The sequence below is a fragment of the Carettochelys insculpta genome, chromosome 1, assembly GCF_033958435.1.
Source record: "Carettochelys insculpta isolate YL-2023 chromosome 1, ASM3395843v1, whole genome shotgun sequence".
Lineage (NCBI taxonomy): Eukaryota > Metazoa > Chordata > Testudines > Carettochelyidae > Carettochelys > Carettochelys insculpta.
The window spans coordinates 41,738,321-41,762,031 of NC_134137.1; the positions used below are offsets into that span (position 1 = coordinate 41,738,321).

Consider the following 23,711-nt stretch of genomic DNA (forward strand, 5'->3'; position numbering starts at 1 on the left):
TGTGTATAGCATTGTTCTCAGAAGGGAGGAAAGCAAGTGTGTGGGGCTTCCAAGAGAGTAGAAGACACAGTTGATTGGCAGAATCCAGGGGACATTAGTGGATGTTAATGATAGGGGCTGTCTTTGATGAAGGAAAAAAGAAAGGGATCAATAAGGAAGATGAGAGGAAGGAGGAGTGATCAAAGTGGAGCAAGAAGCCACAAGAACACAGCTACAACAGTGAAAGGAGAAAGGTCGGAGGAAGAGCAAAGACGCCATGGAAAAATTACACATCACAGAAACTGGTATGAATGAAAAACAAACAAATGTTATACCAGGATTTATTGAGCAGAAAGGAAAGTAAAAGGGAGCAGAAGCAATAACACATAGGAACCCAAGCAGGTTAGAGCTTTAGCTGGCATAAATCTGTGTAGCTCCATTGAATTTGAAGGCTTTATGACAATTTCCACAAGTGAAGACCTGGCCCAATTATATTTGGGTTTTTAGAGAACTACTGAATAGTATGCAACATGTCAAAGGTCACATTAAATAACCCAATAAAGAATAAAACATGGATAGAAAAGATGAACAAGGAAACAGGAGGACTATGTTGCAGGAAGTTCACCTGGGGCAGAAAATTACCTACAGCTGTCCCTTTATGCATGCCAGGAGGAAACACTTTGAATGTGTTTTGTTTGCACTCTTTTCCTTATTTATTTATTCTGAAACATAGGCCCAAAACCTGCAAAAGGGGTTTTAGACTACAAGCTCTACAGGGGTGGGGGTGTGTGTCATCTTCATCCTGTGCAGAGTTCTTAGGCACATTCAAAATAAATACCATTGGCAGTATAACCCACAGAAGGTGTGGCATCTACTATTAATTATACCAGTTGATGTGACACACTACAGGGGTCTGACATCAGATCCAGTTACACTGGCAAGAGGCACTCTTCTGCTATCTACTAGAATACCTGGAAATTGGATATGTTCAAACAGGTGCCTCTCTCTGGCACATTTTCGAATAATTCTGCTGTTTGATTATTCATTGGGTAAAGCTGTATCACTTAAAAAGGGTCAAATGCTCCCCTCCACTGTGTAATGCAGAAGGAAACAAAACAGCATAAAGAAGGGGTGAAAGGTCACAAAACAAAGAGATGGCTTAGTAGCAGCTGCTTGCAACCCTGAGAACTCACCAAAGCCCCTCGGAGTGTGCTACATGGCTAGGTTTGGGGGGTAAAGGACTGGGGAGCAGTCCTTTTACAGGCTCCCCTCAAAACTGGGTAGAGCTCTAATTGGACAATTGTGATGAAATTGATGCTGCTTGACAGTTCAACCTTCTTCTCTGTGGCTGCTTCTGTACACACTCAAGATGTATGTGTAGGTGTGCGGGCTGGGGTACAGTTGTGACAGTGCCAGCCAATGGCAGCCAAGTTCCCAAGTAAGTCATGTTGCCAGAGAAAGAGGACAAGGGTGCTGTGTACAGTGTGCCTTGCACATATGCCTTGGAGACCTTATTGATACTGCAGTTTCAGAGATATGTCCCACATCCCACCCACCTACCCGTCACGGGGACAATGAACTGAGACACCTGGAATTATTTGATCATTTGCCCCTTTAGCAAATTTTTCATGGCAGTAGTAAATACAGACCACTGCAATTATTCACTACAATTTTCTAACATGACATGTTTTGATTTGAAGGAAGGAAAGGGAACAGGAAAGAAAAAAGGAAAAAAAAAAAGATGACATATTGAAGGTAAACGTAGGACAATCACTATTTGCTCTTTGGGGCTGAGCATACCTTCTAGTTCTGTGTTTGTACAGTGCCTAGCACAATGGGGTCCCAGTACACGACTGGAGGGCCTCCATCACAGTAACACAAATCATGAAAGAAGCCAAACAACGTCGGTGACTTACCATGTACAAGTCCTTGTTGACGCCAAGATATTTCCCATTCCCACAACCTATGTCAGCCACAATAGATCCTTTTGGTAAAGCTCTTAGAAACTCAACAATTTTGGGCCACGGACTATGCCTGGTGCTGCTGAAGTGTGCTGCAATCTCTTCATAGACCTTGTGTACATACTCTTGTTCCAACTTTGAGGCCTCTTTTTCTCGGTCATGGAATGAGGGTGCTTCCTCTCTTCGATGGCTTTGCTGACTGTCACATACAGAAGGGTAAGCTAGGTGTAGGAATAAGAAATCCAGACGGGAAACTTTTAGCTTGTTAGTTACATTTACTTAATAGAAAAAAAAAATCTTAAAGCACCTGGGTTGGAACAGACCTCAGGAAGTCATACACCCCAGCCCTAAATCATCCTAGGCAGGGTTTTGTCAAGCCTGGCCTTAAAAACCTCGGTGGATGCAGATTCCACCACCCACCTAGGCAACCCATTCCAGTGCTTCACCATCCTGCTAGTAAGTAGTTTTTCCCTAATATCCAACCTAGACCTACCCCACTGCAACTTGAGACCAATTGCTTCTTGTTCTGTCATCTGCCACCACTAAGAATAGCCTGGCTCCATCCTTGATGGACCACCCCCCCCCTTCTTCTGATAGTTGAAAGCTGCTATCAAACCACCCACTCTTCTGCAGACTAAATAAGTCCAGTGCCCTCAGCCTCTCCTCATATATCATGTGCCTCAGTCCTCTAATCATTTTTGATGCCCTTCACTGTACTCTTTCCAATTTCTCTACATCCTTTCAGTAGTAGGGGGCCCAAACGTGGACAAAATACTCTAGATGTGGCCTCCAGTGGCAAATAGAGGAAAAAAATCACTTCCCTTGATCAGCTGGCAATGCACCTACTAATGCACCCCAATATGCCATTAGCCTTCTTTACAACAATGGCACATTGTTGATTCAAATCCAGCTTGTCATCTACTGTAATCCACAGGTCATTTTCTGCAGACCTGTTGCTTAGCCGGTCCGTCCCCCACCTGCAGCAGTGCATGAGAGTCTTCCATCTTAAGTGCAGGACTCTGCACTTGTCATTTTGCCCAATCCTTCAATTTGTCAGGGTCCCTCTGAACCCTATCGCTACCCTCCAGTGTACCTATCTTTCCCTGCAGCTTAATGTCATCCATGAACTTGCTGAGGGTGTAATTCATCCTGTTTTCCAGATCATTTGAGAAGTTGAACAAAACCACTCCCCAGAACCAATCTAGAGGCACTCCATTTGATAGCAGCAGCAGTCTAGCCAGCCACCTTTCTATCCATCTTATAGAAAATCCACTAAACCATTGGCATATCATGAAAACTTTGTCAATGGTGTGTCAATAATATATCTGAACTGCAGATCAAATTGTGAAAATCTGAAGAACTTCAAAGCGAACAGCCAGTATATTAGTCATCATACTGGCTTGCCAGAGGCTTGTATCAAAATGATCATCTGTCACGTTATCCAAGTTTCCCACTAGCATTTGCTTCAAAAAATGATACATTACCACAAGTGTCAAAGATCATATTCTTGCTGTAACAGAGCCTCTGCTAGAGAGTGTAAGTTTTTAAAGGCAAAGTTTACCACTATACACAAGAGCTAAATACCATTTAAATTCCTACTATGAGGGCTTAAGTGGTACATAGGTCTTGTGATCTCTACCTAAAATACCTACATAGTCCCTATCATCTAGTATCCACACACCTCACAGTCTTTAATGTATCTATCCTCATAACACCCCAGTGAGATAAGGAACTATTATTGCCTCCTGTATCGTTTACCCCTTTAAAAAAAAAAAACAGATGGGCAACGGAAGTACCAGGAGATTAAATGACTTGACTAGCCCAAGGTCATATGGCAAGTCTGGTATGGAGAAAAGAATTGAATCTATGTTTCTGGCATCCGGGAGAGTGAGCTCTCTGACAACGTAACCCAGATTCTTTTTGGATAGATGCTGATGAATAGGAATATGACAATTTGAATAGAATATGCCTTATGAAAAACACTTCATGTAATGTATCATTTAAAAAGTTATAATCTACTGAATGTATATATTCTATTTGCATGCATGTTTCATTCCTGTATTTCAAATTTGAAATACAAAGTATAAACTGTTTACTGGTCTACACATGCTAAATGAGGGCCATTAATAGTACTCAAAAAGCTTAATGGCCCACTACTTGTGACAATCATTTGTAAACAAGTAGTCTTGTTTTTCCCTGTAAGCCTCAACTACAGTTGGTCCTGACAAGACATGCAGCCAGGTCACCTGATGCTGGAACCCTTTTGGATGCTGTACTTTTCCACTGAAAGTGTGAAAAGTTTAAACTGAACACAAAGGATTCCCACCCTGGGGAAAAGGAACATAAAGGTAGGAAACCAAACAACAGCGGAAGTTGCCAAACGCCAGAACACCGCTGCTCACACTCAAGATAACTGCTGGAAACATCTACAGCTGAACAGTGAGAAGGATCACACCCAGATAGGGAGGTTTCCCAGCTTGTAAGCAAAGATGATTAGAACTACTGTTAGTGTAAGAAATTGCTTGTAACAAGTTTCTTAGAGTATTAGGCTTAGCTGGCATGTTTTATTTTATTTTGCTTAGTAACTCATCTTGATCTGCCTGACATCATTTGTAACCACTCAAATCCTACCATTTATACTTAGTCATTTATGTTTATTAATAAACCCAATGACAATAACTGTTTCTTGGGGGGAGGAACAGCTCTACACTCTTCTCCATTGATAAGGGGATGAATATTTGATGAGCTTGACCTGTATAAAGCTTTATCCAAAGTAAGAAAGATTTATCTGAATTTCTGGTCCCATTGGAATCACAGAATCCAAGGGCTAGAAGGTACCTCAGAAGGTCATCGAGTCCATCCCCCTGCTTCAAGCACGATCAACCCCAACTAAGTCATCCCAGCCAGGACTTTAAAACCTGTAAGGATGGAGATTCCACCACCTCTCTAGGCAATGCATTCCAGTGCTTCACCACCCTCTTGGTGAAGTAGTTTTTCCTAATATCTAACCTTCTCTTCTCCTTCTGTAACTTCAGACCACTGCTCCTTGTTCTGCTGTCTGTCACCACTGAGAATAGTTTCTCTCCATCCGTTTTAGAGCTCCCCTTCAGGAAGTTGAAGGCTGATATCAAATCACCCATCAGTCTTCTCTTATGCAAACTAAATAAGCCCAAATCCCTCAGCCTCTTCTTATAGGTCATGTGCCCATTGCCCTCTGCTGAACTTGCTCCAGCACATCCACATCCTTTCTATTGGGGTGGGGGGGAACTGGACACAATACTCCAGATGTGGAGCTATGCTTTCCACATCTGATCAGAGTGCTGGTATTTCTCTGCTGTGGGCTGTGACCTTAAGTCTGTGCCATTGCTAGAGGAGACCAGGGGGTCTAGCTCAGTAGGACTGGGTGACGGGATCCCCCTCAGGGCAGTTAGGCAGATTCAGTGGTATTTCAGTATCTTAAGTGACAGTCTCAAGAGGATCTCTGCGACTAAACCTGTCACATCCTCTGCATGGGACCATGTCTTGTATTTTGTCTTAATTTCACCCAATAAGTGAAATGGGCTTCAATTGGCTAGAGAGCATCAATTTGATATCTCTAGATGGCAGCCTACCATCTGGCTCTTCCTGCATTCATTTATCTTACTTTTCATATCTGGACAGATCAGCCCAAAAATAGAATCTGACTAGAGTCAAGCTGATTAGGAGCAATCATGTTCTTTTTTAGGAACTGTCCCAGACATCGGTGTCATTAGAGGAGGTTTTTGGAATAAATGGATAATTTAAACAGTTACAAAAGTCTCCAAAGACCAGATAGCATTCACCCAAGAAATCTGAAGGTGATCAAATATGAAAATGCAGAGCTACTAAATGTGGATATACTCTATCATTTTAAATGAGCTTCTGCACCAGATGACTGGAGGATAGCTAACTTGACACTAATATTTTTTAAAATGCTCCAGAGATGATCCTGGTGATTACAGGCTTGCAAGTCTAACCTCAGTGCCAGACAAACTCATACCCTTCAGATTTCTTGGGTGAATACTATCTGGTCTTTGGAGACTTTTGTAAGTATAAAAATAATAGACGTATCAGACACGCAGAGAAACACAATTTTGAGGGGTAGAATCAACATAGTTTTTGTAATGGAAAAATCATGCTTCACCAATCTAACAGAATTCTTTGATAGACTCATTAGGCTTATGGACCCAATGGATATACTGTACTTAGATTTCCAGAAAACCTTTGACAAGACTCCTCACCAAAGATTCTGAAGCAAAGTAAGCTGTCATAGAATAAACAGGGATGATCCTCTCATGGATTAGTAACTAATTAAAATATAGGAAACCAAGAACAGGACTAAGGGGTCAATTTTCAGAATGGAGAGAGGAAAATGGTGTCCCCCAAGGGCTTGTAGTGGGATCAGTAGTATTCAACATATTCATAAATGATCTGGGGAAAGGGGCAAACAATGAGGTGGAACAATTTGTAAATGATACAAAACTACTCAAGATAATTAAGGTCAAAACAGACTGCAAAAGAGCTACAAAGAAATCTCACAAAAATCAGGTCACTGAGCAACAGAATGGCAGATAAAATTCAATACTGATAAATGCAAGGTACTGCACGTTAGAAAACAGAATCCTAACTAGACATAAAAAGTGATGGGGTATAAATTAATTTTTATCACTCAAAAAAAAAGAGGCCTTGGAGTCATTGTGGATAGTTCACTGAAAACATCCACTCAATATGCAGCTGCAGTCAAAAAGCTAATAAAATGTTGGGAATCATTAGGAAAGAGGTAGATAATGACACACTATATCATGCTGCCTCTCTATAAATCTCTGCTATGCTCACATCTTGAATACTATGTGCAGATTTGGTTATCTCAGCTCAGAAGAGATATACCAAAAAGTGAAAAAGATACAAAAATGGCAACAAAAATAATTACAGATATGTAATAGCTTCCATATGAGAAGAGATTAGTAACACTGGGACTTTTCAACTTGAAAAAGAGATGAGAAAGGGGGATATAACAGAAGTCTATAAAATCATGACTGGCATGGAGAAAGTAAATAATTAAGGGTTATTTATTCCTTCTCACAACACAAGCACTAGGAGCCACCAAATGAAATTAATAGGAAGCAGGTTTGAACCAAACAAAGGTATTTCTTCACACAACACACAGTCGACCTGTGGAACTCTTTGTCAGAGGATGTTGTGAATGACAGGACTATAATAGGGTTCAAAAAGGAACTAGTTAAGTTCATGGAGGGTATGTCCACCAATTGCTATTAGCCAGGATGGGCAAGGATGCAAAATAATGCTTTGAAGTGTCCCTGATCTCTGCTTGCCAGAAGCTGGCAATGGGCAACAGGCAGAGCCATCCCACCAGTAGAACAGTTCGGGGCAATTGCCATGAACCCCACAATCTGGGGGAGGTGCCTGGGACCTAGGGGGCTAGCTCGCAACAGGGATCAGGCTGTCCCTGCACTCTCCAAGAGTGGCAGGAAGTGGAGATACCTGGCCCCAGCCTGCTCCGCCCCACCCCCCAACTCCCAGCCATGTTGCTCCACTTCCTGCTGCCAGCCAGTGAGAGTGAAGGCAGACCAACCTCAGCAGCCTGCACTAGGCTCCCCACTACTCCCCCTGGCCACATCACTCTGGGGGAGGCAGTTTAGGGGAAGAGATGGAGTGGGGGCAGGATGGGGGCAAAACAGGGGCAGAGCACAGCTTATGAATAGGCGGTAAAGGGAGTAGAATGGGGTGGGAAGATGCTGGATGGGAGGGGAACCTGGGGCAGAGTTGGAGTGGGTGGGTTCTCCTGGGCCCTGCACACCCCTAGGGACAACCCTGTTAACAGGTGATGGATCATTTGATGAATACCTGATCTGTTCACTCCCTCTGAAACACCTGGCACTGGCCACTGTCACAAGACACGATACTGGGATAAGTGGGCCATTGGTCTGACCCAATACAGCGGTTCTAATGTTTTTTGTGCTACACAATGTTTTTCTGCGAAGGACACGAACATGGGGAACAGTATCCATTCATTGAAGCTTCATCATATTGCTTTGAACAGGCAAGAGTTCCAGGTAAACTTTGTTCTCTGCCTACACAAAGAAAATGCAAGCTTTGAATGTGAGGGCTGTTCACAGAAATATTAAACTTTAATTATACACAATTTCAGGTAACAGTACTTAAAAGGTCTGCTAAAAAGGCAACACACAGGAGTCAGTGATCAACCCAAGAGACTTACTGCAATTGCAAGGGCTTCTCCTCACTTTCCTAAAAGTAAACGATGTCCTTGTTTCCCTCCTGCTTAATGTCAAATCTCCAACATCAGGAGCGACTGATCCAACTTTTTGTCTCTCAGATGCATGAACGATGTCAAACTTTCGAGGAGTGATCCTAATGCAAAAAGAATGAGAGTATTTAATCTGTACTGGGAAAACTGCTCATTGTGACAGATGGAGCAATTTCCAGCCATATCCTTGAAAGCCCTCACTAAATTTAGTTTAAATAGCTTTGGGGTCCATTGTATTATATGAATGGTAACGATTATTGTGAGCTGGGATTGTATGTAAACTCTCGAGGGGTAGCTAAACGTAAGTTCTCTGCCTCCAGTTATGCAAAAACCCAGCCTTTTGAAGCTATGCCCTGAGGCATCCACAGTCTGACTTCTTTCTCCTGGAATCTGAGGCTCAAAGGCACAAGCTGTACAAAGGAAAAACTGAACTGTTCACGTGTATGCCAGTTCTCAGCTACGGCTGATATGAACTTGTAACCACAGGAAAAGCCCTTTGTGGCGTTTGAAGGACTGACTCCCACCAGAGCACGTTAGAGATTGGTAAGCTTATTAGCATACTTGTACATTCTTTTATTGCTTGTAATCTCTCTCTCTGTCATGCAGTCACCTTCAGAATAAATGTGCGTGCTTAATGTAGGTAAGTGTAAGGTAATGCTCATTGGGAAAAATAACCCCAATTATACATACAATACGATGGGGGCAAATTTAGCTACAACAGATCAGGAAAGGGATCCTGGACTCATAGTGGATAGTTCTCTGAAAATATCCATTCAGTGTGCAGCGGCAGTTAGTAAAGCAAACAGGATGTTAGGAATAATTTAAAAAGGGATAGAAAATGAGACAAATAGCTTACTTCCCCTGTATAAAACTATGGTACACGCACGTCTTGAGTACTGTGTGCAGATGTGGTCTCCTCACCTCAAAAAAGATATACTGGCATTAGAAAAGGTTCAGAAAAAGGCAACTAAAAAGATTAAGGGTTTGGAACGGGTCCCATATGAGGAGAGGCTAGAGAGACTGGGATTCTTCTGTCTAGAAAAGAGGAGACTGAGGGGTGATATGATAGAGGTATATGAAATCATGAATGGTGTGGAGAAAGCGAATACAGAAAAGTTATTTACTTGTTTCCATAATATAAGAACTAGAGGACACCAAATGAAATTAATGGGTAGCAGGTTCAAAACTAATAAAAGAAAGGTTTTCTTCACACAGCGCACAGTCAACCTGTGGAACTCCTTACCAGAGGACACTGTGAAGGCCAGGACTCTAACAGAGTTTAAAAAAGAGCTCGATAAATATTTGGAGGGTAGGTCCTGTTGCCAACCAGGCTCGGGTTCCCCAGAGACGAGGCTGCACCCAGAAAGTGAGTGCTATATTTGGTTTATTGAAAGCATGTGACACCCGCAGCGGGAGCCCCGGAGACGCCGCAGTCACCCGTGGGGGAAGACCTGACGCGCCAAGCTTCGCTCGGGGAGAGGCTCTGTAACAGGCCTTCTAACACTAGCTGATAAAGCTGAGCTCATTAACATAAGATTGCCTAAAATTGCCTATGCATTTCTTATCACTCTTTTTAGTGGCCTACTGCCAGCGTAGCCTTGAAGTTTTGACAAGCACGGCTTGTGTTGTGAGGCAGGAGGAGTTGTTTTGCAGCTTTTCACAAACTGGTTTTGGTAGCCTTGAAGCCTTGGCAGCATGCCTCCGTATAGGATTCCTCTAGGGGTTCACAGAGGGGTCGACCTGCTCTCAGAGACCGTTACAAACTCTTCTCACACCCTATAGGTCCACAGATGGGTATTAGCAGGGGGTAAGGAATAGTGCCTAGCCTTTTGTCAAAGGCAAGAGATGGATGACAGGAGACAAATCGCTTGATCATTGTCTTCGGTTCACCTCCTCTGGGGCACCTGGTATTGGCTACTGTCGGCAGACAGGATACTGGGTTAGATGGACTTTGGTCCGACCCAGTATGGCTGTTCTTATGTTTATTAAGAGCTGTCTGGTAATTTAACCATGGCAAGTACACTGTTTATAGCCTTCAAAGAGAAAGCAATGTGCAGATGCTGGCCTGGGTGGGCAATACGGCTTGCCAGGATTACCACAGGGCAGGCAGGGAACTATGCAGCCTGGAAGAACCCTGGTCAAGAGGGAGAGAGACGAGTCTCTGCCCAAGAAAGGTAACACCGGGGGAGCTAGGATTCTAGAGTGGGTGCCTGTGAGTGATCATGGAGGAGGAATACAGAGTCAGTGGCTATAACTGTAACTCTCATAATTGATTATACTTTTAGAGGACAAATAGCCCCGGCCACAAACTTTATTCCAACATGCTATTTAACGTGCCATAGCTTCTCAAATTACACACACACAACATACAGCCCATCCACATTATACATGCCATACCAAGCAGTCTCTGTCAGGGAGGCAGGATTTCCAACAGTTACCATGCAGCACTGAGATACCACAGCTACCCTCATACTTGCCCATCTCTAATACCAATGGATAGTAGCTCTTAGCAAGTCCTTCCTCCACCTGTGCGAAGGAAGGACAACTTGACTAGTACTGAACAGGGACAAAATGAATAAGACTATATAGACATTTAACAGCAGAATTACTCATTCAATCTACACATTGTAACAGAAAACAAGATCTTTGATGCTGGATTTGCGGGGGGGGGGGGGCATGTTAAATGAAGTCTATGTGACAGAATATTTTTTGTTAACTTTTATGGGCTTCCCAAGGAACCTGGCAACGTATAGATTTAAGGGGACATATAGAAGCTCCCACATCACTCAGCCCTATGTGCAGTAGAGCAGGAAGCTGCTGCTCCCTCTCTTATAGAACAGGTATGGAAAAGATGGAATCTTAATGCTGCTCCCACATCAACATCCTGGCCAGCACTGAACTGGCAGGGAGGGAGAAATGAGGTTCACTAGGGAAAAGACTGAATTGTGACCCTCTGAGGCCCTGCCTCTGCCTGAGGCTGCACTGTTGTGTGCAGACCCTTACTCAGGTTGGACTGCAAAGGGCCAATCTGGCCCTCAAGTGCTGTACCATATGGGTTTCAACTGCAACCTCGAAAGAATTAGACTCCAGGGGAAAGCGAAAGGTAGAACAGGAGGCAGCCAAGTTCACCAGTTACTGAGGAATTTAATTTTTTATTACAAGCAATGACATTTCTTCTCCTGCCCCCGACTCCCACAGGGTTTGCTGTTGCTGTGATTGGTTCTTTTCATCCCAGAAGCCTATCCTCTGAACCACAGAACGTGAAAGATGTCTTGAGAAGAACATTTTTGAAAGATAAGCTGTACTATCTGATACTGGTGATTATTTTATTTGTAGTTTTGTGGAAATAATGGCTCTGCCTTGGTAAACACCACCCTTCCAAACCCCTGGGTTTCACCATGAAGAGGTTCAAAAGGGGGAATTTTGTGCAGTCCTATTCCAACGAGACCTGGCTGCAGGAAGCACAGAATCATGCCAAAAGTATGAGGAAGTAAAGCAAAGGATATAGGAGGTAAAAGGAACATAGCTACGCCCACATGTGCTTTCTCATGGCTTTCACACAGAATAAAGTGGATAATGTTGGAATGCAGTTGAGATCCTTTGGGGAAATAGCTAAACACTTCAAAGATGTTATTGTCAAACTGCCACATTTCCTGAATTTTTTCCATCATAGAGATTATTATAGAAATTTCCTCAATAAAAACAAGAACTAATCTTTGAGAAAATTGCCTTGTACTGAAGCCCCCTCAGAACTGTTCATTTCAAAGTGAATGCTTGATTCTCAGCAAGAGAGGAGGTCAATCTAAAGCTGACTTCCACACTGGAGAGCTGACTTTAACCCTCCTGGGACCAGTTGAGAAGATGGATATTAATAAAGTATTTGTGAAGCACAACCCCATCTCTTCATCTAATCTAATTTCTATTGTAACTGTTTCCAGGTAACTCCAGCACCAGTCAGTCTTTATATATATACCTATCTGAGAAGACAGTTGTTCTGTGGATCTCAAACCCACTCAAGGCCACATGCAAAGGAGCAGATATTTTTTTTTCCAAAAAGAAGGGGAGCGGTTTTGCATTGGTGCATACATCATGGTCAGCATTCTCTCTCTCATTAACATACACAAATCTCCACTGCTGGCATGCTCAATGAAGCAGCCTCTTGTTCTCTACCACAGAAAAACAGGAGGGCCTTAAAACCAGAATGCAGCAGATTAATTCTTGGCCTGAAACCTCCACAGGCTTAGAGGGGAATAATGAGGCAGAGATGGGAACAGAAGACTCAATAAAGGCAGTCAAGGGAAGTTTGGAATCTGTCGAGAAGCAGCTACCTGTGAGCCAGCAGGGAGAAAACTCCAAGAACGCACAGCTCCAACTCCAAGGCCCCTTGACCTACATCAGCCTAGCTCCACTGAAATCACTGCTGTGACGGAGTCATGTGGCGGCTAATTGTACCAACTTACACATCTGTACTTGACCAAAACTTAATACCCGTTGCAACCAAAAGGAAAAACCCATAATGAAGTGCAAGGCTAATTATACTGACAAGGCACAATGAGCACTTTGCCCTCCCTATCACCTTTCTGATATTGTCCAATTTGTTTCTTGACCCTCTACTGCTCTCAGAAACAAGAGCTCCTTTTGAAACAGGAAATAAATTACTTTTCCCCTATGTATCTTGTTAATAGGATTAAATGAAGTCTCTAATTTCCCTGGCTTCCAGCTACATAGAATGAAAACATTTCCAAAATGATTTCAGAACTGAACCTCTTGCTCTCAGTAATTTGATTTGTAAGAGGTAGATAAAAAGCTACACAGATGATCTTAAATACATCATGATTAGATATATTTGCAAGTGAAATGACTATATTCACTTCCACGGCAATTAACTAATTTTGTGGAGACTGCAACTGCATGCTTCACTGGAAGGCTATACACCACACCCTGTCTATCTTGTTATGTCTGCTCTGCTTAGTTTCCTTACTCAGAAGGATGAGAGGTTAAAAGTGTGCATTTTAAACACAAACGGACAAATCCTTATGTGGTACAAATGGATGCTGCTCTGTTGATTGTAACAACTGGCATTCACGAATAAAACAACTAAGGGGAACACAGACAACTAGAAAGTGCTATGAGGTGGGTGTTTTACCTCCTACGCGTATCTTTGAAACAATGGAGCTGTGCCAATTTGCATCAGCTGAGGATCTGGCCTTTCAAAAAAACATATGTGGATCCCTTCGAAAATGTGGGACAAAGCATTTTAGGATTTAGTATTTTAAGTGGAAAAAGTATATCAAAAACCTGGGCCAGGAATTACTGCGTCATAAGAACATAAGAATGGCCATACTGGGTCAGACCAAAGGTCCATCCAGCCCAGTATCCCGTCTGCCAACAGTGGCCAATGCCAGGTGCCAGAAAGAAGGAGAACAGAAGACAATGATCAAGTGATTTATCTCCTGCCATCCATCTCCTGCCCTTGTACTGAAGGCTAGGGCACCATACTTTACCCCTGGCTAATAGCCATTTATGGACCTAACCTGCAAAAATTTATCAAGCTCTTTTTTAAACCCTAATAGAGTCCTGGCCTTCACAGTCTCCTCGGGCAAGGAGTTCCACAGGTTGACTGTGCGCTGTGTGAAGAAAAATTTCCTTTTATTAGTTTTGCACCTACTACCCATCAATTTCATTTGGTGTCCCCTAGTTCTTGTATTATGGGAAAAGGTAAATAATTTTTCTATATTCACTTTCTCCACACCATTCATGATTTTATATACCTCTATCATATCGCCCCTCAATCACCTCTTTTCCAGACTGAAAAGTCCCAGTCTCTCTAGCCTCTCCCCATATGGGACCCGTTCCAAATCCCTAATCATCTTAGTCGCCCTTTTCTGAACCTTTTCTAATGCCAATATATCTTTTTTGAGGTGAGGAGACCACATCTGCACACAGTACTCAAGATGTGGGCATACCATAGTTTTATATAGTGGAAGCATGATATCTTTTGTCTTATTATCTATCCCTTTTTCAATAATTCCTAACATCCTATTTGCTTTACTAACTGCCGCTGCACACTGCGTGGATGTCTTCAGAGAACTATCCACGATAACTCCAAGATCCCTTTCCTGATCTGTCGAAGCTAAATTTGACCCCATCATGTTGTACGTGTAATTTGGGTTATTTTTTCCAATGTGCATTACCTTACACTTACCCACATTGAATTTCATTTGCCATTTTGCTGCCCAATCACTCAGTTTGCTGAGATCTTTTTGGAGTTCTTCACAATCCCTTTTGGTTTTGACTGTCCTGAACAACTTGGTGTCATCTGCAAATTTTGCCACCTCACTGCTTACCTCATTTTCTAGATCATTGATGAACAAGTTGAACAGGATCGGTCCCAGGACTGACCCCTGGGGAACACCACTAGTTACCCCCCCATTGTGAAAATTTACCATTTATTCCAACCCTTTGTTTTCTATCTTTTAACCAATTCCCGATCCATGAAAGGATCCTTCCTCCTATCCCATGACCGCCTAATTTACATAAAAGCCTTTGGTGTGGGACCGTGTCAAAGGCTTTCTGGAAATCTAGGTATATTATGTCCACTGGGTGCCCCTTGTCCGCATGTTTATTAACCCCTTCAAAGAATTCTAATAGATTAGTTAGACACGACTTCCCTCTGCAGAAACCATGCTGACTTTTGCCCAACAATTCACGCTCTTCTACGTGCCTTGCAATTTTATTCTTTACTATTGTTTCTACTAATTTGCCTGGTACTGATGTTAGACTTATCGCTCTATAATTGCCAGGGTCTCCTCTGGAGCCTTTTTTAAATATGGCGTTATATTGGCCGTCTTCCAGTCATTGGGTACCGAAGCGGATTTAAAGGATAGCTTACAAACCACTGTTAATAACTCCGCAATTTCACATTTGAGTTCTTTCAGAACCCTTGGGTGAATACCATCTGGTCCTGGAGACTTGTTACTATTCAGCTTATCAATTAACTCCAAAACCTCCTTGTAACACGTCCAAAGACACCCAGCCCCTTGGCCTAGGGCGGGCAGCAGCAAAAAGGGGTTAGAGCACCAGCCCGTACTCAGTTCGGGCGGTCAGCGGCTCACCGCTACACCACCATACAGGCCCCAGCCCTCAACCTGGGGCGGGGCCGCAGTTCACAAGAGTAGTATAGTTCTGGGCCCAGCCCTCAGTCCAGGGCAAGGCAGCAGTTCACGGGTGATAGTACAGTTCTAGGCCCGGCCCTCAGTTCAGGGTAGGGCAGCAGTCCCCAAGTACTAGCACAGTTCTGGGCCCAGCCCTCAGTTTGGGGTGGGGCAGAAACACAAGGTTTAAACACAAGCCCAGCCCTCAGTTTGGGGCGGGGCAGCAACCCAAGGGTTTAAGTGCAGGCCCAGCATAGGCTGGCCCTGTCGAAGGGGGGGTAGGGGGTCGCAGGCCCTCCCACTCCACTGTGACCCGGCCCGGGGCCCTGGGGGTCGCTCACACTCAACCCCGGCAGTGGGGATCCAGACCGCAACACACCGCCATTGGTTCGTGAGCGTTGTTCCCCGGGCCACTTCCTACCTCACCCTCTGCTGGCGGAAGGTCCCAGTCCATCTGGTCGAGGGGTCCCCCTAGGTCGGTCTCCTCCGGGTCATCCACCTTCGGGGGCTCCGGCCAGTCGTCCATAACAATGTCGTTAGGGTAGTCGGGCGGCGGTAATACAGGAGACGCGAGGCGATCCTGGGTCTGAGTGCTGTAAGGATCCGCCGGGACTCTGGGGCAGCCCGCTCCTGGGGCCTCTTCCAAGGTGGGGGGTCTCCGCCGGCGGGAAGGTCCTGGTAGGTCTGGGAAGTCCGGGTAGTCCCCTTGGGGCATATGGACCCGGGATTGCTTGGAGCCTCTGGGGGCCTGCTCCTCCGGCCTGGCCGGGCGGCCGCAGGCCCTCTCCCTTTGGTGCCGAGGAGCTCGTGCAGGCATGTGCTCCCTGCCCAGAGGCCCAGGCCCGAATGGGTCCTGAGTCCCGCCTTTGGCTCTTCTAGCCCTTGGCCCCGCCCTCTGAGGGGCGGGCCTCTGGTCTCCTGGCTCCGGCCCCGCCCACCAGGGCCTCTGCATAGTCTCCCCTGCCTCCGGGTCTGCAGGAGGCCATACTGACTCACTACATTCCGCCCCCCTCAAGTCCGTCTCCCATGCCATGGGGGCGGGCTCTTCCATTTCCCCCAGGCGGGACAGGAAGTCTGCATTTATGTGGTCCTTACCTGCCCGATGACGTATGTCGAAGGCATACGGTTGTAATGCCAAATACCAGCGCATAATGCGGGCATTCGTATCCTTCATTCGCGACAGCCACTGTAAGGGTTCATGGTCTGTAACTAGGGTGAAGGGGGCACCCAGCAGGTAGTACCTAAGGGCGTCGCAGGCCCACTTCACCGCCAGGGCCTCCTTTTCTATGACGGCGTAGCGCTGTTCCCTGGGGAAGAGCTTCCGGCTGATGTAAACTACTGGATGGTCCTCTCCGTCCACCTCCTGGGACAGGACAGCTCCCAGGCCTACCCCCGAGGCATCCGTCTGCAGGATGAACGGACGGGTGAAGTCGGGGCTGTAGAGAACCGGTTCCTGTATTAGGCATTGTTTCAGTGCCCGGAATGCCTTGTCGGTAGCCGCAGTCCAGACCACCCTTTGTGGCTGGGTTTTCGTCAACAGCTGCGTCAGGGGGGCTGCAATTGAGGCGAATTCGGGGATGAAGCGTCGATAATATCCTGCCAGTCCCAGGAACTGTCGTACCTGCCGCTTGGTACTGGGGGGAGGGCAGGCCGCTAGGGCCTGTACCTTGCCCACGAGGGGCTTTACCTGGCCCCCTCCTATGGTGTACCCAAGGTAGGTCATCTCCTGCCATCCAATCCGGCACTTCTTTGGGTTCATTGTTAGGCCCGCGGCCCTCAGAGACCTAAGGACCGCAGCCACCCGGTCTAGATGTTCCTCCCAGTGACGACTATATATAACGATGTCGTCGAGGTAGGCCGCGGCGTAGTCCCGGTGGGGCTGAAGGAGATGGTCCATAAGCCACTGGAAAGTCGCTGGGGCACCGTGGAGACCAAAAGGCATCCGGGTGAACTGATATAGGCCTGATGGGGTCACAAAGGCGGTCTTCTCTCGTGAGGGAGGTGTCAGGGGGATCTGCCAGTACCCCTTACTGAGATCCAGGGTACTAAAGTAGCGGGCGGCCCCCAGACGTCCCAGCAGCTCATCGACGCGGGGCATCGGGTACGCATCAAATTTGGAGACTGCATTCACCCGCCTGAAATCGATGCAGAACCGCTGAGTGCCGTCGGGCTTCGGGACGAGCACCACGGGGCTGCGCCACTTGCTTTGGGACGGCTCTATGACTCTCAGGGCCAGCATCGCCTGTACCTCCTCCTCTACCACCTCACGCATCCGAAAGGGCAGTGGGCGCGCGGCGTCGCGAACCACCTTCCCAGGCTCGGTGCAGATGACATGGCAGACCAGGGAGGTGTGTCCTGGGAGGGCCATGAAGTTCTCCCGGAACGCCTGGAGGAGGCACTGGGCCTGTTTCCGCTGCTCACCAGTTAGCGTTGCCCCAAGGGCCGGTTGTACAGGTTCCTCCCCATGAGGCACCTGGGGTCCTAGTTCGGGGTCCGGGGGGCAGGGGTTTATCATGAAGCCCTCCCGGTCCAGCCATGGTTTTAAAAGGTTAATATGATACCGCTGCGTCTTCTTGCGGCGGTCGGGTTGGCGGACTTCATAGGTGACCGGCCCTACGGCTCGAACAACCTCGTAGGGTCCCTGCCACCTAGCCAACAGCTTCGATTCGCTGGATGGCAGTAGGACCAGGACCCGGTCACCTGGCTCGAAGCTGCGGCTCCGTGCCTCCTGGTTGTATGTTCGAGCCTGGGACACCTGCGCAGTTCTCAAATTTTCCTCTGCGAGGATCCCTACCTGTTCCAGGTGCTTCTGGAGCTGGAGGATGTATTGCAGCAGTCCTTTCGAGGGAGACGCGGTCTGTTCCCAGACCTCTCGCGCCAGGTCAAGGACTCCCCGGGGACGACGTCCGTATAACAGTTCAAATGGCGAAAACCGTGTAGAGGACTGGGGAACCTCCCGGATGGCCAAAAGCAAGGGGGGCAACAACTGATCCCACTGTCACAGGTCTTCTGGGGAGAATTTGCGCATCATTTCTTTTAGCGTGCGGTTAAATCGCTCGACCAGGCCATCCGTCTGAGGGTGGTACACGGAGGTGTGTAACTGTTTCATCCCCAGGAGGGCACAGACCTGCTTCATCAGGCGTGATGTGAAATTAGTTCTCTGGTCCATGAGCAGTTCCCGTGGTAATCCTACCCAGGCAAAGATCTTCATTAGTTCCCCCGCGATGGTGCGGGCCGTGATATTGCGCAGTGGGATCGCCTCCAGGAAGCGAGTGGCATAGTTCACGAGGACCAGCACGAACTTATAGCCAGCTACGCTCTTAGGGAGCGGGCCCACTAGGTCCATAGCCACCCACTCGAACGGGGTCCCCACCACTGGCATTGGAATCAAAGGGGCCCTAGGGACCCGCGGGGGGGCAGCAAGCTGGCACGCGGGACAAGAACTACAATAGTCCTTCACGTCTTGGTAGACCCCGGGCCAGAAGAATCGGGACAGTGTTCGGGCCACGGTTTTTTCTTGGCCCAGATGGCCGGCAGCAGGGATGTCATGGGCCAGCTTCATCACGGCCTGTCGGTGGCATTTCGGCACCAGAAGCTGTGCCCATTGGCCCTGGGTCTGGGGGTCCTGATTCACCCGGTAGAGCCGATCCTGGCGTAGCTCAAAGTGGGGCCACTGCGTCATGAGCTGGGGGTTTGTCACCACTCCGTCGATGGCCGCCACCTGAGTATAGGCCCGACTTAAGGTGGGGTCGTCTTTTTGATCTCGACAGAAGTCCGAGGTTGCCCCGTCATCGGGGCTGGTCCCTTTTGGGCCTTCGGCAGATCTTTCCACTGGGGGCTCCAGGCTCGACTCCACACTCTCCTCGGGTGGGTCCTTGGGCGTGTTCCCCTCTAGAACAGGGGCCGCCTCTCCCTTGAGTCCTGTGGCCAGCTGGAAGATGCCTGTGAAGCCTGGCCAGTCCCGACCCAACACCACAGGGTACGGTAGTTGGGGGGCTAGGCCGACGACCAGATAATGGGTCACCCCTGCCACCGTCAGGGGCACTCGTGCGCTGGGGTAAGGGCGCACATCGCCATGGATACATTGGAGCCGGATAGTCCCTAGAGCGGGGTCAGCCTCTAGGCCGGCACGTTGTCATGTCAGAGTCTGGCTGCACCCCGAGTCCACTAAAGCGATCATGGCCTTGGCTCCCATGAGGACTGGGACCGTAATTGTGGGTGCCTGAGGGGGTCGCGCCCTCTTTTCAGCCACCCACACTCGGCCAAAACTACAGACGCCTTCCAGGCAGTCCCGTTGGAGGTGCCCCCATTGACCGAAACTGAAGCAGGGTCCTAACGCTGGTTGGGACCGCCCCTGGGTTTGGTGCCCTTTAGGACCTGGTGGTCGCGTGCTAGTAGCCCCCTCCATTCGCCCCTGGGATTTACTGGGGTCTGGCTTTAGCGGTGTTGTCCGACGCGGATTGGGTGGCTCCCGCAGCTGGCCGGACAATTCGGAGCGGGGCTCCTCTGGCTTCTCAGCTCCCCGACGCGGGGGCCAGGACGATGGGACCAGGTCCGTGGGTGCCTCTGGCTCCTCCGCCGCTAGGAAGTCTTCCATGAGGTCCACAGCAGCTTGCACGGTGGCAGGGCGGTGGCGCTGCACCCAAGCCCGTCCTCGAGGTGGGAGGATGCAGAGGAGTTGTTCTAGGACAACCTGCTCCATGATCTCTGCGGCGGTTCTCACCTCTGGTTGCAGCCACCGCTGGCACGCGTCCCTCAACTCCTGTGCCACGCACCGCGGCCGGGCTCCCGGGGCGTAGGTCAGGGACCGGAAGCGCCGGCGGAAGGTCTCCGGGCTGACGTCCAATGCGTCCAGGACGGCTGCCTTCACCCGGTCATAATCTCGGGCGTCTTCCACCGACAATGCCTGGTAAGCTCTCTGGGCCCCCCCGGTCAAATAAGGGGCCAGTCATGTGGCCCACTGGCTCCGGGGCCACGTGGCCACCACTGCTACCCGCTCGAAGGTGACCAGGAAGGCCTCTGGGTCATCCGCGGGGCCCATCTTCATCAGGCGTACCGGCGGGACTGATGCTGGGCCCTCCCCTGGAGCTTCCTGCCGTGGTTCGGTTGGTAACGGCACCAGGGCTGCCAGCTGCTGCAGACACCGTGGCTGGTCCTCCTGGCTCTGCGCCATCAGTTCCGTCAGGAGCTGCTGCTGCTGCTGGGCTCCCAGCTGCTGGATTAACTGCTGCTGCTGCTGTAGTTGAGCAGCTTGCTGCTTTTGCTGGCTTTCGGCCAAATACTGCAGTAACCTGTCCATCTCCATTGGGGAGGCAGGGTTAGCAGCAATACACAAGAAACCACAAAACAAGCACCAGAGAGAAAAAAAAAAAAGATAGCGGACAGTGCCCTCACTGTCCAGGGATCCTCCGCTCCGTGGGTCTGCGCCCACTTCCTCACCCCTTACGTCTGGGGTGGGGATCAGGTACCCACATTCTCCACCACATGTAACACGTCCAAAGACACCCAGCCCCTTGGCCTAGGGCGGGCGGCAGCAAAAAAGGGGTTAGAGCACCAGCCCGTACTCAGTTCGGGTGGTCAGCGGCTCACCGCTACAACACCATACAGGCCCCAGCCCTCAACCTGGGGCGGGGCCGCAGTTCACAAGAGTAGTATAGTTCTGGGCCCAGCCCTCAGTCCAGGGCAGGGCAGCAGTTCACGGGTGATAGTACAGTTCTAGGCCCGGCCCTCAGTTCAGGGTAGGGCAGCAGTCCCCAAGTACTAGCACAGTTCTGGGCCCAGCCCTCAGTTTGGGGTGGGGCAGAAACACAACGTTTAAACACAAGCCCAGCCCCAGTTTGGGGCGGGGCAGCAACACAAGGTGTAACCACAGGCCCAGCCCTCAGTTTGGGGCAGGGCAGCAACCCAAGGGTTTAAACACAGGCCCAGCCCTCAGTTTGAGGAGGGGCAACAACCCAAGGGTTTAAGTGCAGGCCCAGCACAGGCTGGCCCTGTCAAGGAAGCGGGGTAGGGGGTCGCAGGCCCTCCCACTCCACTGCGACCCGGCCCGGGGCCCTGGGGGTCGCTCACACGCAACCCTGGCAGTGGGGATCCAGACCGCAACACACCGCCATTGGTTCGTGAGCGTCGTTCCCCGGGCCACTTCCTACCTCACCCTCTGCTGGCGGAAGGTCCCAGTTCATCTGGTCGAGGGGTCCCCCTAGGTCGGTCTCCTCCGGGTCATCCACCTTCGGGGGCTCCGGCCAGTCGTCCATAACAACGTCGTTAGGGTAGTCGGGCGGCGGTAATACAGGAGACGCGAGGCGCTCCTGGGCCTCAGTGCTGTAAGGATCCGCCAGGACTCTGGGGCAGCCCGCTCCTGGGGCCTCTTCCAAGGCGGGGGGTCTCCACCGGCGGGAAAGTCCTGGTAGGTCTGGGAAGTCCGGGTAGTCCCCTTGGGGCATATGGACCCGGGATTGCTTGGAGCCTCTGGGGGCCTGCTCCTCCGGCCTGGCCGGGCGGCCGCAGGCCCTCTCCCTTTGGTGCCGAGGAGCTCGTGCAGGCACGTCCTCCCTGCCCGGAGGCCCAGGCCCGAATGGGTCCTGAGTCCCGCCTTTGGCTCTTCTAGCCCTTGGCCCCGCCCTCTGAGGGGCGAGCCTCTGGTCTCCTGGCTCCGGCCCCGCCCACCAGGGCCTCTGCATAGTCTCCCCTGCCTCCGGGTCTGCAGGAGGCCATACTGAGTCACTACACTCCTCTAATGTCACTTCAATCTGGGAGAGTTCCTCAGATTTGTCACCTAAAAAGGCTGGCTCAGATTTAGGAACCTCTGTAACATCCTCAGCTGTGAAGACTGAAGCCAAGAAATCATTTAATCGCTCCGCAATGGCACTGTCTTCCTTGATCGCTCCTTTTATATCTTTATCGTCCAAGGGCCCCACTGCTTTTTTAGCGGGCTTCCTGCTTCTAATTTATTTAAAAAACATTTTACTATCTTTTTTGAATTTTTGGCTAGCTGTTCCTCAAAATCTTTTTTGGCTTTTCTTACTACATGTATGACACTTAATTTGGGAGTGTTTATGTTCCTTTCTATTTTCCTCACTAGGATTTGACTTCCACTTTTTAAAAGCCGCCCTTTTCTCTCTCACTGCCTTTTTAACATGGCTGTTAAGCCATGGTGGTTCTTTGTTAGGTCTCTTACTGTGTTTTTTTATTTGGGGTATACGTTTAAGTTGGGCCTCTAGTATGGTGTCTTTAAACAGTTTCCATGCAGCTTCCAGGGATTTTAGTTTAGTTACTCTACCTTTTAGTTTCTGTTTAACTAGCTTCCTCATTTTAGTATAATTCCCCTTTTTGAAATTAAATGCCAGAGTGTTTGACAGCTGCGGTGTTCTTCCCAACACAGGAATATTAAAAGTTATTATATTGTGGTCACTATTTCCAAGCGGTCCAGTAACAGTTACCTCTTGGACCAGAGCCTGCGTTCCAGTCAGGACTAGATCGAGAATTGACTCTCCCCTTGTGGGTTCCTGTACTAGCTGCTCTAAGAAGCAGTCATTTAAGGCATCAAGAAATTTAATCTCTGAATCCCATCCTGAGGTGACATGTACCCAATCAATATGGGGATAATTGAAATCTCCTATTATTACTGTGTTTTTTATTTTGATAGCCTCTCTAATCTCCCTTAACATTTCAGCATCACTATCACTGTCCTGGTTAGGTGGTCAATAATATATTCCTAATGCCATATTCATATTAGAGGAATGAATTGTTATCCATAATGATCCTATGGAACATTTTGATTCCTTTAGGATTTTTGTTTCATTTGATTCTATATTATCCTTCACATATAGTACCACTCTGCCACCCGCACAACCTGTTCTGTCTTTCCGATATAATTTATATCCCGGTATGATAGTGTCCCACTGATTTTCCTCATTCCACCATGTTTCTGTGATGCCTATTATGTCAACTTCCTCCTTTGATATGAGGTACTCCAGTTCACCCATCTTATTAGACAAGGAAGATCTCTGAGATCTCTGTTTTTAATCTGGCCCAAGTCCACAGACCTAGAAGACTATGATATCTGAAGACATGGGAAATAATTTTAATCTGGTTCTCAACTGACACATGCCCACAGCATAAAATCCTCCTGAGGAGGCACCCTTGTTTTAAGTCTCAGCAGTGAGACAAAGGATGCAACTGATGGTGCAAATGAACCATATTCTCAGCCCTGGAGATGAGGCAGAGGAAGGCTGAGAGAGTTTGACATAATAGCACTGCCCTATTGCTGAAGGGCACATTGGATCTAGTTTGCAATAAAGAAAGGGTTTTGCT

General features: G+C 48.2%; 1 protein-coding gene across 2 annotated transcripts in view; it reads right to left on the bottom strand.

The window, feature by feature from the left end:
- The window catches only part of ALKBH8 (alkB homolog 8, tRNA methyltransferase), a 104,727-nt gene that overhangs the window by 25,308 nt on the left and 55,708 nt on the right, over nt 1-23,711 (bottom strand). For both annotated transcript variants that reach the window (XM_074984830.1, XM_074984839.1), the window contains 2 exons: nt 8,197-8,348; nt 1,896-2,161 (listed from right to left, as the gene is read on the bottom strand). In XM_074984830.1, coding sequence (XP_074840931.1) covers nt 1,896-2,161; nt 8,197-8,348 — 418 coding nt within the window. The remainder of the gene's footprint in view (nt 1-1,895; nt 2,162-8,196; nt 8,349-23,711) is intronic.